Genomic DNA, 12,478 nt, shown 5'->3' with positions numbered 1-12,478 from the left:
TCTTTTGGACTTTGGACCTCTCCTCTTCTTAAATTTATTAATTTCGTAATCAGCAATACCACCGAATCAATTCAACTTAGGGTTCGTACAGAAAGATCGTACCAGTTCTTTAAAGGCCGGCAACTTGCGAGCCTTCTGTCAATGTTAATGCCCATGGGCGTATCACTTAACATCAGGTGAACCTCCTGCCACGTTTTCGCCTGTTACATATAAGAAAATCATAGTTTTTACGAAATTAAAATCTGAATAAAAATTATTAATTCGGATGATAAATATTGTGACAACTGTAAAAAAATACGTTCGTTAGTGTAATAGGTTATCACATAAGATAAGCCCCAGCAACTTTTTAATGAACTAGAAAACTGGAGAGAAATGCCTATAATGTTTGTTATTGAACCAACTTATAACAAAAACCGTAATAACAACTATTTATCAACGAATTAATGACTAAAAGATTGCAAATGCTAAATCGACAAAATCTCTATGTACCGTTAATAAACGCCCAGTTTTACGTTCATGTAAAATATATATTAGATAACGTTCAAAATGATATCCCATAAATTGTAATCAAAATGAATTAATTAAGCCTAGTACTGCCCTTTAAGACCGCCATGTTGACATTTAATTAAGCAAGCAATGGATACATTCAAGATTATGTTTTGCTTTTATTTTTACGTCTTATTGATGGCAATACTCTCTTATCTGTAGTTGTACCGCGCTGTCATCTTGACAGATTATTGCATTTTTAATTTAGATTGGCGGATGCACTAATAAGGTTTTATATGTAGCCTAGTAAAAAATGTGAGCTAAGAGAATTGAACTTTTTCAAATGCAATTAAGTTCGACATAGGAATTGTATTCGATTTTCGAAACGGGCGCGAAAAAAGCCCGCGCTCCGGCATCGACGATAAATCTCACCCGCGTCTCAACAGCTGATGTTGGAAATTCGAAACAGAGCCGTATCGCGGGCAGAGCGTGCGGCGCACAGATAAAATAAATGGAAGGAGCCGTGAAAAATGAGTACACGCCGACGGCGCGGAAACTCTTTGAAAGGGTCGGGAGTTTTTGAACGACAAAGCTTTTGTGTTCCGTTCACCGTTTGTTTCGTTTTAGAAAAAAAGATTCCCACATTCGAAATTTGAACAGCGAATGTTTTTCTTACCAAAGCCGAAATTCGCGATTACAAGTAACGGTCAACAAAGGTTCTAATTTGCAAATGTTGCCAGTTTTCGCTCGTGAAAAATGTAGTTGTCACTTTTGGCGGGATTTTCTTTGGTGAAATTTTGGAATGCTTAATTAGTGCTTTGCCAAAAACCGTGACAATACGGAAACTTGTCTACATACAGCGTGAAGTTTTGATGATTTTCAGTAAGGGAAAAATCAACCCCAAAACGTTGGTGCCTAAATAAGTATTTACTTACCACCGGTAAGTTATATTAATTCGTAGCACGTAAACAGCAAATGGCACTTACCTGAAACAATGAGGAATATTTAATTAAAATAACAATGAAAAAGTGGCCCGCGGCAATTTATTTACACAAAAAGCCCTTTAATTATAATTAATATTTACAAGACGCGAAAAATTGCGCGCCTTAAGATTGTTGAGATCTGTATTCAGTACCCCTGTACCTATAATTTAAAATAATACAATCTTTACATATATTTTAAAGTTCAGCTTAATTTAGAAGAATTGTCTATGTTTATTTTTTATATGTCTTAATAGGTTTTAACAATGATCCTACATGGTTTTTATTTTTGTGTGTGTGTTTTCAGTCAAAACACCGCCGTCCATGGACGTACCAGGGATGATTTTAATGATTTTATATTAAGTAACTGATACATAGTACCGGTGACCCAGAACTGGTGTTTTCTTCAAATAGTATCGCAATATAGAGAATACCAGCAATTACAAAGGTACAAAGCCACAGGAACCAAAGAATCAATTTTTAAAATTATTACTATGAATGTTAAGAATATTGTAAATAGTGTATATTTGTGTGATCTTTATAATTATAATATATTATTTATATACTATGTTTGTATATTAAACAATTTTAGAGTAAAAAAGAAAATTTCTGAATTCTTCATAATCTTCATCTAAATGTCTGGCTAAGCGTGGATTTAAAAAACACAAAGAAAATCCAAAAGAGAAAATTCGCGGTGAATTTTATCACATCTTAGTAGGGAATGTAAAAGGGTCGAAGAGCCTTAAAGGGAGTCCCCGAGTTATCTCGGGCTCTGCCCTCGTAAAATAAAGGTTTACTAGCCCGTAAAGAAAATTAAAATGAATTATTTTGACGAGTGTCGGGGGTTCGAGTCCCGTTTACGGCAATTGTTATTGCCTCAAAAGGTAATTGTTTTTAGTTTAATTTGCTTGTTTTTGCTGTAATTGCCCGTTTCGGTTTGGTTTTGCTAATTATTGTTGGGTATGGGACATATGGTGGTTTCTTTATAATAAAATTGATTATTTAAAAATATTATATTTAGTTATACCTAGTTGTGATTAGGCCGCCTGTTCCTTTCCGGAAGTCGAACTCCGAACCGCGATATGAAATACTATGTATGATTTGATAAAGAATATACGCACGCTATAAAAACATGATCTACGTGTATATATTTATCCAAAAATACATACATTATCCTTACAGATTATGCTAATACGATAATGTCGAGATTTTTGAAAAAAATATAATAAACACATTATATATACAATATCGGTACTGTGATTTCACTTTGCAAACATATAAATATGTCTATAGTGTCGGAGACAGTTTTCAGTAGTATAACCATATGATATAAAGAAATAATCTTCAAAGCAGCGAACTTTTCGTATCAACAAAATACAACCAAAATTGATTCGCATATAATAGAACTACAGAATTCAAACAAAAAACAAATAGAATTATCAAACGGCCCATTGGTGCGCCATCGGATTCCATTCCCGCGGTAACCGCGATCAAATCACGCCGTGTAAAGCACTATTGCGTTTTACTTACGTTTTACAACACCTTTGGAATCGCGTTTCCCCATTCCGTGAGAGATACGGGCATAAATTCGGAATTAAACGTCGCGCGTACAGTTTGGTCCCTTTACATTGAATGCTGGCAGCCTTTCCCCGCTGTATCGCGATACTTATTACTGGTACTATCTACTAGGTGAAGTATTTCCGAACCAATTCGACTCAGGATCCTTTAAGAAAAGAGCGTACCAATTCTTAAAAGGCCGGCAACGCACTCGCGAGCCCTCTGGTGTGAGTGTCTATGGGCGGCGGTATCAGTTAACATCAGGTGAGCCTCTTGCCCGTTTGCTCCCTGTTCTATATAAAAATATATCTTTGTCATGTTGTGTCACTATGATATCACAGAGGTTATTTTTTTATTCGTCTCCGTCCCAAGTTTAAAGCCGTATGTTCGGCAGTGGGTTCTATGGCATTGCCTGTGATAAAACACCCATTTCCCCGCTGTAATCGGAGCCGGAATTTTTACCCGATCCCTGTAGATGGTCGATGCTACCTTCGATATCCTCGATGTAATCTTTGTATTTGCATAATGATTTATAGAAGAGGAAGCGAGCGGTTAGTGGTATTTCTGATCTGATTATAAAAGCATTAAATCTTAAATAGCCTAGTGTTTGACAGGGTCAGAAATGACGGTTTCTTGTCAATATTTTACATCATAGTGCGGACAACGCGCACAAATCTACGCCCTTAGATACCATTACAGTAGAAAAACACTGCCCTCATATTTAAATCGCTATGTAAAAGTATAGTAAAGAATTTTTATGGCGTCTAAATGTCCCGACATGGAACTCTGTCGAAGTTAACATAAACGATCTTAATTAAAAGACCGCGTACTCAAAAGATAACCTCCATCTCATTTACAAGGCTCTTTAGGAGCTTGTAAAAATAAGGGAAAAAGATATGCGATTTTATCGGGAGTAAACAAAAATGGCGGAGTGCTTCACGCGCCATCTTAACTTGTTTTACGGCGGCCTCGTAAACTGCGACAGTGATTCTTGATGGACAATTTGGGTTTTTGGAGGGAAAAGTGACAGTTTATGGCGCATTACTCCGTTGTCTATTGGCGTTTTATTTGCAATATTTTCTTTGATTGTCCGATGAATTTGTTATCTCGTTTTATATCGTTTAAATGATGTGACGATAGATTAATAAAAAATCACCTGAAGAATTCTATCAGCGAGTATAAACTCCTGTTGGGTTTAAGGGTTCTCAGTACCATCCACATGGCAGAATTCATAATTACAAGCAACAAATTAACACTAGTCGAGTTATAAGCCCATCCCAATCTATTGAGCAGCTAATCCTTTATGATCCCCTAAGCCTGTAATCCCTCGGACGCAGCCTAGGCTGGCCTAAACCTCCTATATAGGCTTATGTCTATATGCACTGTCTGCCTTTCGATGATTAGAAATATCCTATTAAGATATAATATATCATTCGATTTAAGGACATTTCCAAAGTAAGTAGGCATTGCATATTTTTAAACTTTCTATCCACTGTTCATCAAATCTGGATATGGATCAAATCAATCCCAGGGACTCTTATTTAAATAATCTTCAAATAGATAAAATTTTGTTTTACGTTTAACGGGAGTTTTGAATTAAGGACAGTTTTTTAGTCTTGTTCGTGTTCCGAAACAATTGAATGCGAATAAAACAAGCGAATTATTCAAATAACATCAACTAGTGATACCAGGAGGGAATAAAATAGATGCAAATGCCCCATAATCACATTACTACATCGCATTCGAATTGAAACCGCCATTGGGACCTTGTCGCATTAAGCGAGCCCCTAATTGGTATTGTATGAAGATGTAAATTAGAAGAACGCTCTTCCGTATTGTTGCTCGGTATATGTAATTGATAAGGCGTACGGATTTGAATTTCAAATTTTTTCATTCATACCTCAAGGGAGTCGCTTCCGAGGTGTTTTGTGTTTACGGAAATACAGTATATTGTTTTCGTATTACAAATAAATTTTTATACCTTTTATAAAAAAGAGTTTTAGTACTGAAACTTGGTAAGGGAAACGGAAATGAATCAATCAGACTTTTGACCCATTAATATTAATTAAATCGATTATTTAAAAAAACATGGCAAGTTAAAAGCTTTTAATGTAATTATTGTAGCAACCAGGAGATCATAGGTGAAAAAGAGTTAGACAATAGATGACCTGTGACTTTAGAAACTCATTCCACGGGTCATACGAGTCACGGGCCACAGATCACGTTTTAAAAGACCTCCAATTAAAATAATCATTCGATATATTTTATTATTAATAAAGCTAAGCTTGCAATTTTGTCGATGACAGTGCTCAGAATCGTATGGGTTGTTTCAAGTATTAAGACGACAAATTCCATATAGGACTAACTTATTTATTTATATATAAAGATTATACATATATATTTTCTTAGCCTTCCCCTAAATAACCGAATCTCCAAGTGATTAATATAGAACAGTTTTATGTAATTTATAGAATTGGTACGCTCTTTTCTTGATAGACCCAAATTCGATTTAGTTCGGAAATATTTCAGTACTAGGTGGATCCACATGGCAGTAAAATCTGATCCAAAAAACGCACAGTTGTGGACATCGATGTGATACAAAAGGTACTTTATATTCTGCTGATGATGAAACTCAGCTGCAGGTATTAGTCGGAACAACTCTAAACACTCAGAGCTACTCATGAGCAATCGAAATTACTAACTTTGGAAAAATCTAAATGGCGTTGGGTGTCAATATGGGCCTTTTATCATATCTGGCGTCATTGCAATAAAATATACAGTTCTGATAGTCAGCCTCTGGATACTATGAGTCATTAAGAAAGCGATTCGCAGTGGGTGTACTGCCGTAAAGTGTTAAACAAATTGTCCACTGCCGTCGAGGATTCTACAACACGATTTATTTGAAATCCACTCAATAAATAAGTATGGGTGGTCGGCATTAACCGTGAAACACGTAGACAATTCTACATTACTAACTGATTATTATTTTTATGTCAATTTTAATATATGTGTTTGTAACAATTGTTTAATTTATTGGTAAAATAAAACCTTATATATGTCGCAGCCAAATAGCTTAATTAGCCGTTCAATTGACGGCCTTAAAAAATGGATTAAGATAGGTGCTTGGATTTGGGCGTCTGAGTTCATCTGAATCTTTTAATTAACAAATATAATATACAATTAACCTTAAAATTAAGCCAATTCATTTAAAGGTGAACAACCCTTATCACTAAGGGGTATGAAAAATACATAGTAGCCGATTCTCAGACCCACTGAATAAGCATATAAAATTTGGTAAAAATTAGTAAACCCGTTTCGGAGGAGTACCTACGGTAACTAACATTGTGACATAGAAATTTTATATTTGTATTAGATAAAGCAAGGTCTACTAGGATTGAAGCAATCTAGTGGAGACAATATAATATAAATAAGACCGCTGTATTATTAATTAAAATTATTTAACAAAACTGTAGGTAAGTACGACGTATAAATACTAAAGAAAACTATTGTGAAATCAATTTAATTCAAAAATAAACACTTACGATATTAAGTAGAGGCAGGTAATTTTAAATGCGGGGAAGTGGGAGGCTGATGTCGTAAAATTAGTATTTTATGTTTTGCATCGAGTCGCCTCTCGTAAGGTCGTCTTCATATCGGTCGGATTTTGTTTGCGTATTTGGATACGTAAATATTCTTTTGTTTGCTCTAAGCGATATATTTAAGACATTGTATTTTACCAATATTCACCGGTTTTGTAAACAGAAAAGAGTACATTTTGGTGTTTCTCTATTCCTGACGAAACTATTTTGACTTGAAAAAAGGTTTTAAGTTATTTATATTAAGACGTGAAGAATGAAGAAATGTTGTTATTTTTTAAGTTAAGTTAACATCGCTATAATCTAATAATTTTAAATAAAGAAGACGAATACATATTAAAAAGATTACATATCAGTGATTTTTTAGCATACCTTAATTTATACCTAATGGTAAAACAAGACTGAAGCATAAATAACTTGAAAGCGTTTTAAACGCAGCTCGTGTGAAGACGCCACAGATGCAAAATAAAGATAAAGGTGTCGCATTACAGAGATGTTCAGAAATGCAGAGAGGACTGGCTTTTAATAATACTAAAAATGTCACCCTGTAGGTGCAAAATAACATACACGACATTAATCGGATATTATACGATTTTATTCAATAAATTATTTTACGTAGAAATTGGTTATTGTATTTTTATTATACATTTAGGTTTTATGCGAGTGTCCTACAGATATATATGTGAACGACTTAACATATTAACAACCGTACATAGAGTTCTTAAATAATCTCATATCGGCACTTTTCAACAAGTCCTGGATTCGAATCCTGGTATACATACTTACGGTAAGATATGTATATGTATGTTTGTTCAATTGTGATTTTTTGTAATTCATTTATTTCTTATTCTTTTGTATGACGTGTTAATATAGACTGTTTTATTATTTTTTAGTTCTAGATTATTTTTTGTATTATTTTAGATTAAGTTTGGTAATTCTTTTGTCAGTGTACCTTGTGATTTGTTGTTTTTTTTTAGTTTTTTTCTTACTATAGTTTCCTGGAAGAGATCACTTGTTAGACGACGCCAGTCGCCACCTAATGCATCCCTTATAATCTTTTTTTATACAACAAATTTAACCTTTTTCTAATCCGTATTCTCTAATACAAGTAGAGAATATATTAAAAAAACAAAGCGATTTGCTATTTAAATACTTAGTAAATGGAAAAGCGAGGCTTTTATGTACTTACCAATTATTGACTTGAAGTATAGTTAACCCTGTATCCTGCGCCAACTGTTTTTTCTGGTCCTCCGAAGGGTACGGATGCTGAAAACGGAAAATCTAATTAATATAATTGCTAATTAACTTTCCTATTCTCATTTGCCATTATGAGTATTGTAATTGTGTAATATATATTTATCTAAACTTATATTGTAAAGGGGAAATTTTGTGTATAGGTTTTGATTGCAAGAGGGACAGAATAATTGACCAGGAAAGTACTAAACTGGTGCCCACGGTACAATAAACGAAAAAGACGAAGATATTTAATAAGGTAGGTAAACCAGATTAGGGAAAGCTTAAAATAATGAGATAGAAATATGTGTTGAAGTTTAAAAAATATTGAAATAAAATATTTATTTTTGTGACACACACAAAACTACCTGGAGTAACATTATAACATAATCGATAAAACCTATTTTGATTTCCAAAATTAAATAATCTGTGGGTAGACAACAATTTAAAACTGTACCAGCGTATGAATAAATACTGTGCCATTATTATTATTACCTATATTTTATAAAATGCCTCGTGTATAAAAGGAAGAGAATTAACGAAAACAAAACATAAATAGTAGAGAGAGATAAGTCTAATGATATTGGTTTTTGGCGTGAGGGCGGTCTCAAGGGATCTCCTCTATTTCATGTCATCCCCGTAAAGGTAGTGTAAATTATTAACAGGTTCGATTCCCAGCTCGACCCAAGACGTGACTTTTTGAAGCTATTTTCGGTTGCTGTTCGTTTGCTAAAACTATATTATATGTATATACATGCCAAGTAGTGGAATCTCATGTGAATCGATAGATTTCCAAGCATATAATTATTAAAAATTCCAATCAAAGATTTCGTATAAGGTACAATTTTCCAAATCTAATTTCTTTAGACATAAAGAAGATTGGACACACCTATCCAGATTTAAAAGCTTATTAGGTGTGACTCATATTTCTGTATCTGTGTCATTATCATTTGTCACAACTATAAGCAAGTTGATGATGAGATCAGCTTTCTGTATCCTCACGATAATTTCCTTCACCGTTTGAGCAAATGTTAAATGTGTACATAGAAAAGTCCATTGCTGCACAGCCATTCGAAGTTACGACCTCAGGGAAAAGAGTCATGCTGACGCTACTATACCAACACTCAACCCAAAAATATATTTTCTGGAATTCTTAGTGTCACATAGTGGTTTAACTGAATAACTATTTAAAATATACTCGTGAACATTATTCATACAAGTTAACACTAACATCAGTTTCGTAAAATCACGAACGAGCGTGTAACAATAAAGTATAAAAATGCCAGATTTCACTGATATGGACAGGGACGTACTTGGCTTTTTCAAGTTTAAGAGGCCCTGAGTCAGTAAGTAGGTAAGTTCACGCACCAAGGATTCGTCTTTCTCTTAAATAAATTGCTCTTAATAATTCTTTGCTGCTCACGGCAGACATGAACGACCAATTGAGAGAAAGAATGTCTTTGAAAATATTTCGAAAAATATAAGTAATATCAAATAGAGTACTGATTCATCTGATTTTTTGTAATCGTTAGTACAACTATCAATTTTTTTTTAAATGTTGGTATAAATAAATAATACACAAATAAAATCAATAAACGAAAGTTTATGATATGTAAATAAAACCAACGAAAATATATGGTTCAGGTAAAAACAAATTGTCAGCAATTCGGCCCTGTACACATCGGTTTCTGAGAGAAATTGATACGTCACTTACAGTCGTGTACACGACGCATAACGCACCATTGTCCGAGTGTGTACACAGCTTTATTATGATTTACTGCGCCCGGAAAATTGTTATTCATTTTAAAAATACAATTTTTTATCTGGTTTCATTTTCTTGTGTAGTCATGTTTGAATATATATACAGATAAAACATTATAATAAATTATAGGATTATCAACTATTATATATAACTATTATGTACAATTATCATATATTGCTTTGCAACACCAAGAATCTGTTTCTAGACATTTTCTATTATTTCTAATGCGGCATACCTAAGTGTTACACAAGACCAGGAATTATACAGACCGCTAAGTAATGTAGACATAAAAATATCAATTATTCCCCACGCGGTTAGAAAAGCTGTGCGCCATAAAACAACTAATAAAAATAAGAGTTCCCGTAATGTATTCATAGTAAACACGTAAAAACATCTCCATTTTAAGGGGAGTATGCCGAATTACGTTTCACTCGTAATATTTTAAATAGACTATAAAATTTGATGTCCTGAATAAAAAGCTAATTTACCTAGTATATACTTATACTCTGTGGTAGATAAAAATATATATACGGGATTCTTCGTGTGCACCAAATGACAGAAATCCAAGGTCTTTACTGAGCCAAGGGAACCCGGTAGACCAAGGCTGTGTTGGTGGAGTTGACTTACAATAGGAGTTCAAAAATGGACACAAGAAGATGGAGATAGATCGTGATTGTGATACTTGAGGCTACAGCGGACAGCCTATATTTGAGTGTTGTTCCCACGAAATGTAAGTACGTGCTTCTATTTCACTATGTCTCCTGCTGGTAGAGGACTAATCTTTGTTTTTAATTTAATTCATTATTAATAATTACTTAAGATGTCATGTGGAACATGGTGTAATGGTTGCAGCTCCTTACTGTATATAACAAAAAACTTGGCAATCAAAAGGAGTGGCAGAGAGTTTATTGCCAGTTCTGTTTTTCCCTTATCCGCCCTTGATTTGAGAACTAGCAGTAAATGTAAAATCAGAAGCATTACATACATATTAGTTTTTTCACGTTATATTATTATTGACTTTGATATTTATTATTTATTTATTTAATACGTTTCCTTGCTTACAACGCTTGCTGTCTTGCTCAGTGTAGGATTGTAAAGTGTGAGAAAAAATAATTAAAAGCGAATCTAAAGCTATTTTAGCCATATTCTAAATCAAACTGTTTATTGAATGTGAAGTAAACAGAATACGGGAGGTCTACTGTTTATTGTTTCGATCGATTGTAATCATTTCAGTAATGCATCGGATGTTTACGTTTGCTGAATCGATGAAGATTGCACGGTTTCTTCGAAAATTCAAAATATTTTGACTGGGTATCTGTATGCATATAGATGCAAGACACAGAAATGTTTAGGTCACACTTATCTCTCTTAATACTTTATCTTATGGTCCTTTGACAAGTGTTTTGATAATCTAAAAAGTCAGTCAAAAGCCGTTTATGTCAGTTTTTTAAATTTAGAACCAATACCGTATATTTGGTGTTTATCGCAGACAAAACACTGTAGCGTAGACAGTTTTTAAAACTTATCCATTAAACAGCTTATAAATAACATCCACAGAATTCGTTTGAAACAAATTGAAACAAAGCTTGGTCTTGCCTATTTTGGAGTTTAAATATTGAACGAAACGTTGACGGTACAAGTTTTTGTGACGGTTTTTCATCAGCACGCGAGACTGCGTCGAAAATCGAAAAAACATTATCAAAAATTTATGATCCCTATTACGATGTACACAAAAACAGTGAAATGATAAAGTTGGCGAGCCGAGCCGGCCAGCTAACGGGATTTGTCAAATTTATACCGGCACTCGGCTTTTTGCTGACGTGCCTCAATTATTTTTAATTTTGCAATACAGATCGTGACCACCCTTAACGGTATTGATGTAAGGAGCCGAATGATTAACATCATTTTAATTTTAAATCGGTTAGCTTTGTGATTCGGATACTGTATTGATTACGGGATATTAAATGAGGAAATAGGAACCAGATATTGTATAGCACCTAAAACACCAGGGTTGTATAAACTGTTAAGAGGATGATGCAGTAGAGTAGTAGATTAAAGACGAGCTTTCGGACGCGAACTTTATAGGTTAGTTTTTAACAGACCAATAGCTAAACTTAATTAAGACATAACTAGCATGCGTAATAAATTTACTGTTTAACGAGCTGTAGGTACCAGGATCCCATAAAGCGATAGAGATATCAAATTTCGTAGCAATCCGGTATACACATAAATCTTATGTCGCATTAAAATCACGATTATACGAGGCATAAGTTAGAAATATATTGAACGGAGGGCCTGAAAAAATTCGCCTCTTGCGAAACAATAAATTTCAGATACATTTGTTTTATGGGGTGTCGGAATGGAATATGTTAATACTTGGCTGAATTGAAAGGGATGTATTTTTGGGAGATCCTTGTCAAACCAATTCTAACATTAACTTGTTTCTTGTAAATAAAATAACAACGAACTATACCTATTAGTACATCCAAAAGATCGTAGTGAGATGGTATGGTGAAATGAAGTTGGAATGTTTAACATTAATTATTTACAAAATAAATCGTCTACCGTCACTTTCTATCTCCGTGGCACACTGTTATTATTTAAAAAAATCGTACAATGTACACATGTCAGAAGTGAAACTTCTTTGTAAATTAATTATTACTAAGGTAAAAGCCCCAATAGGTATATAGGCCCCCAATGTAGCACTATAGATCACTCCATGTATTAACATATCTATATTCACACTGTATACGTGCTAATGATAGTATAAATAAATAAAAAATCTGCGTTTACAAAACGTTATGCGACAGAATTGCCATCTAAAGTTGTAATATGTAACTACCAAACGAATACATCAACTTTCT

General features: G+C 33.8%; 1 protein-coding gene across 5 annotated transcripts in view; it reads right to left on the bottom strand.

The window, feature by feature from the left end:
- LOC111001315 (homeobox protein homothorax) overlaps positions 1 to 12,478 on the bottom strand; it is a 216,801-nt gene that overhangs the window by 41,084 nt on the left and 163,239 nt on the right. For all 5 annotated transcript variants that reach the window (XM_022271183.2, XM_022271191.2, XM_022271204.2 and 2 more), the window contains exon 11: positions 7,809 to 7,885. In XM_022271183.2, coding sequence (XP_022126875.1) covers positions 7,809 to 7,885 — 77 coding nt within the window. The remainder of the gene's footprint in view (positions 1 to 7,808; positions 7,886 to 12,478) is intronic.

The sequence above is a fragment of the Pieris rapae genome, chromosome 11 (assembly GCF_905147795.1).
Source record: "Pieris rapae chromosome 11, ilPieRapa1.1, whole genome shotgun sequence".
Lineage (NCBI taxonomy): Eukaryota > Metazoa > Arthropoda > Insecta > Lepidoptera > Pieridae > Pieris > Pieris rapae.
The sequence above is the reverse complement of the archived record's forward strand: the minus strand, read 5'-3'. Positions and strand labels throughout refer to the sequence as shown.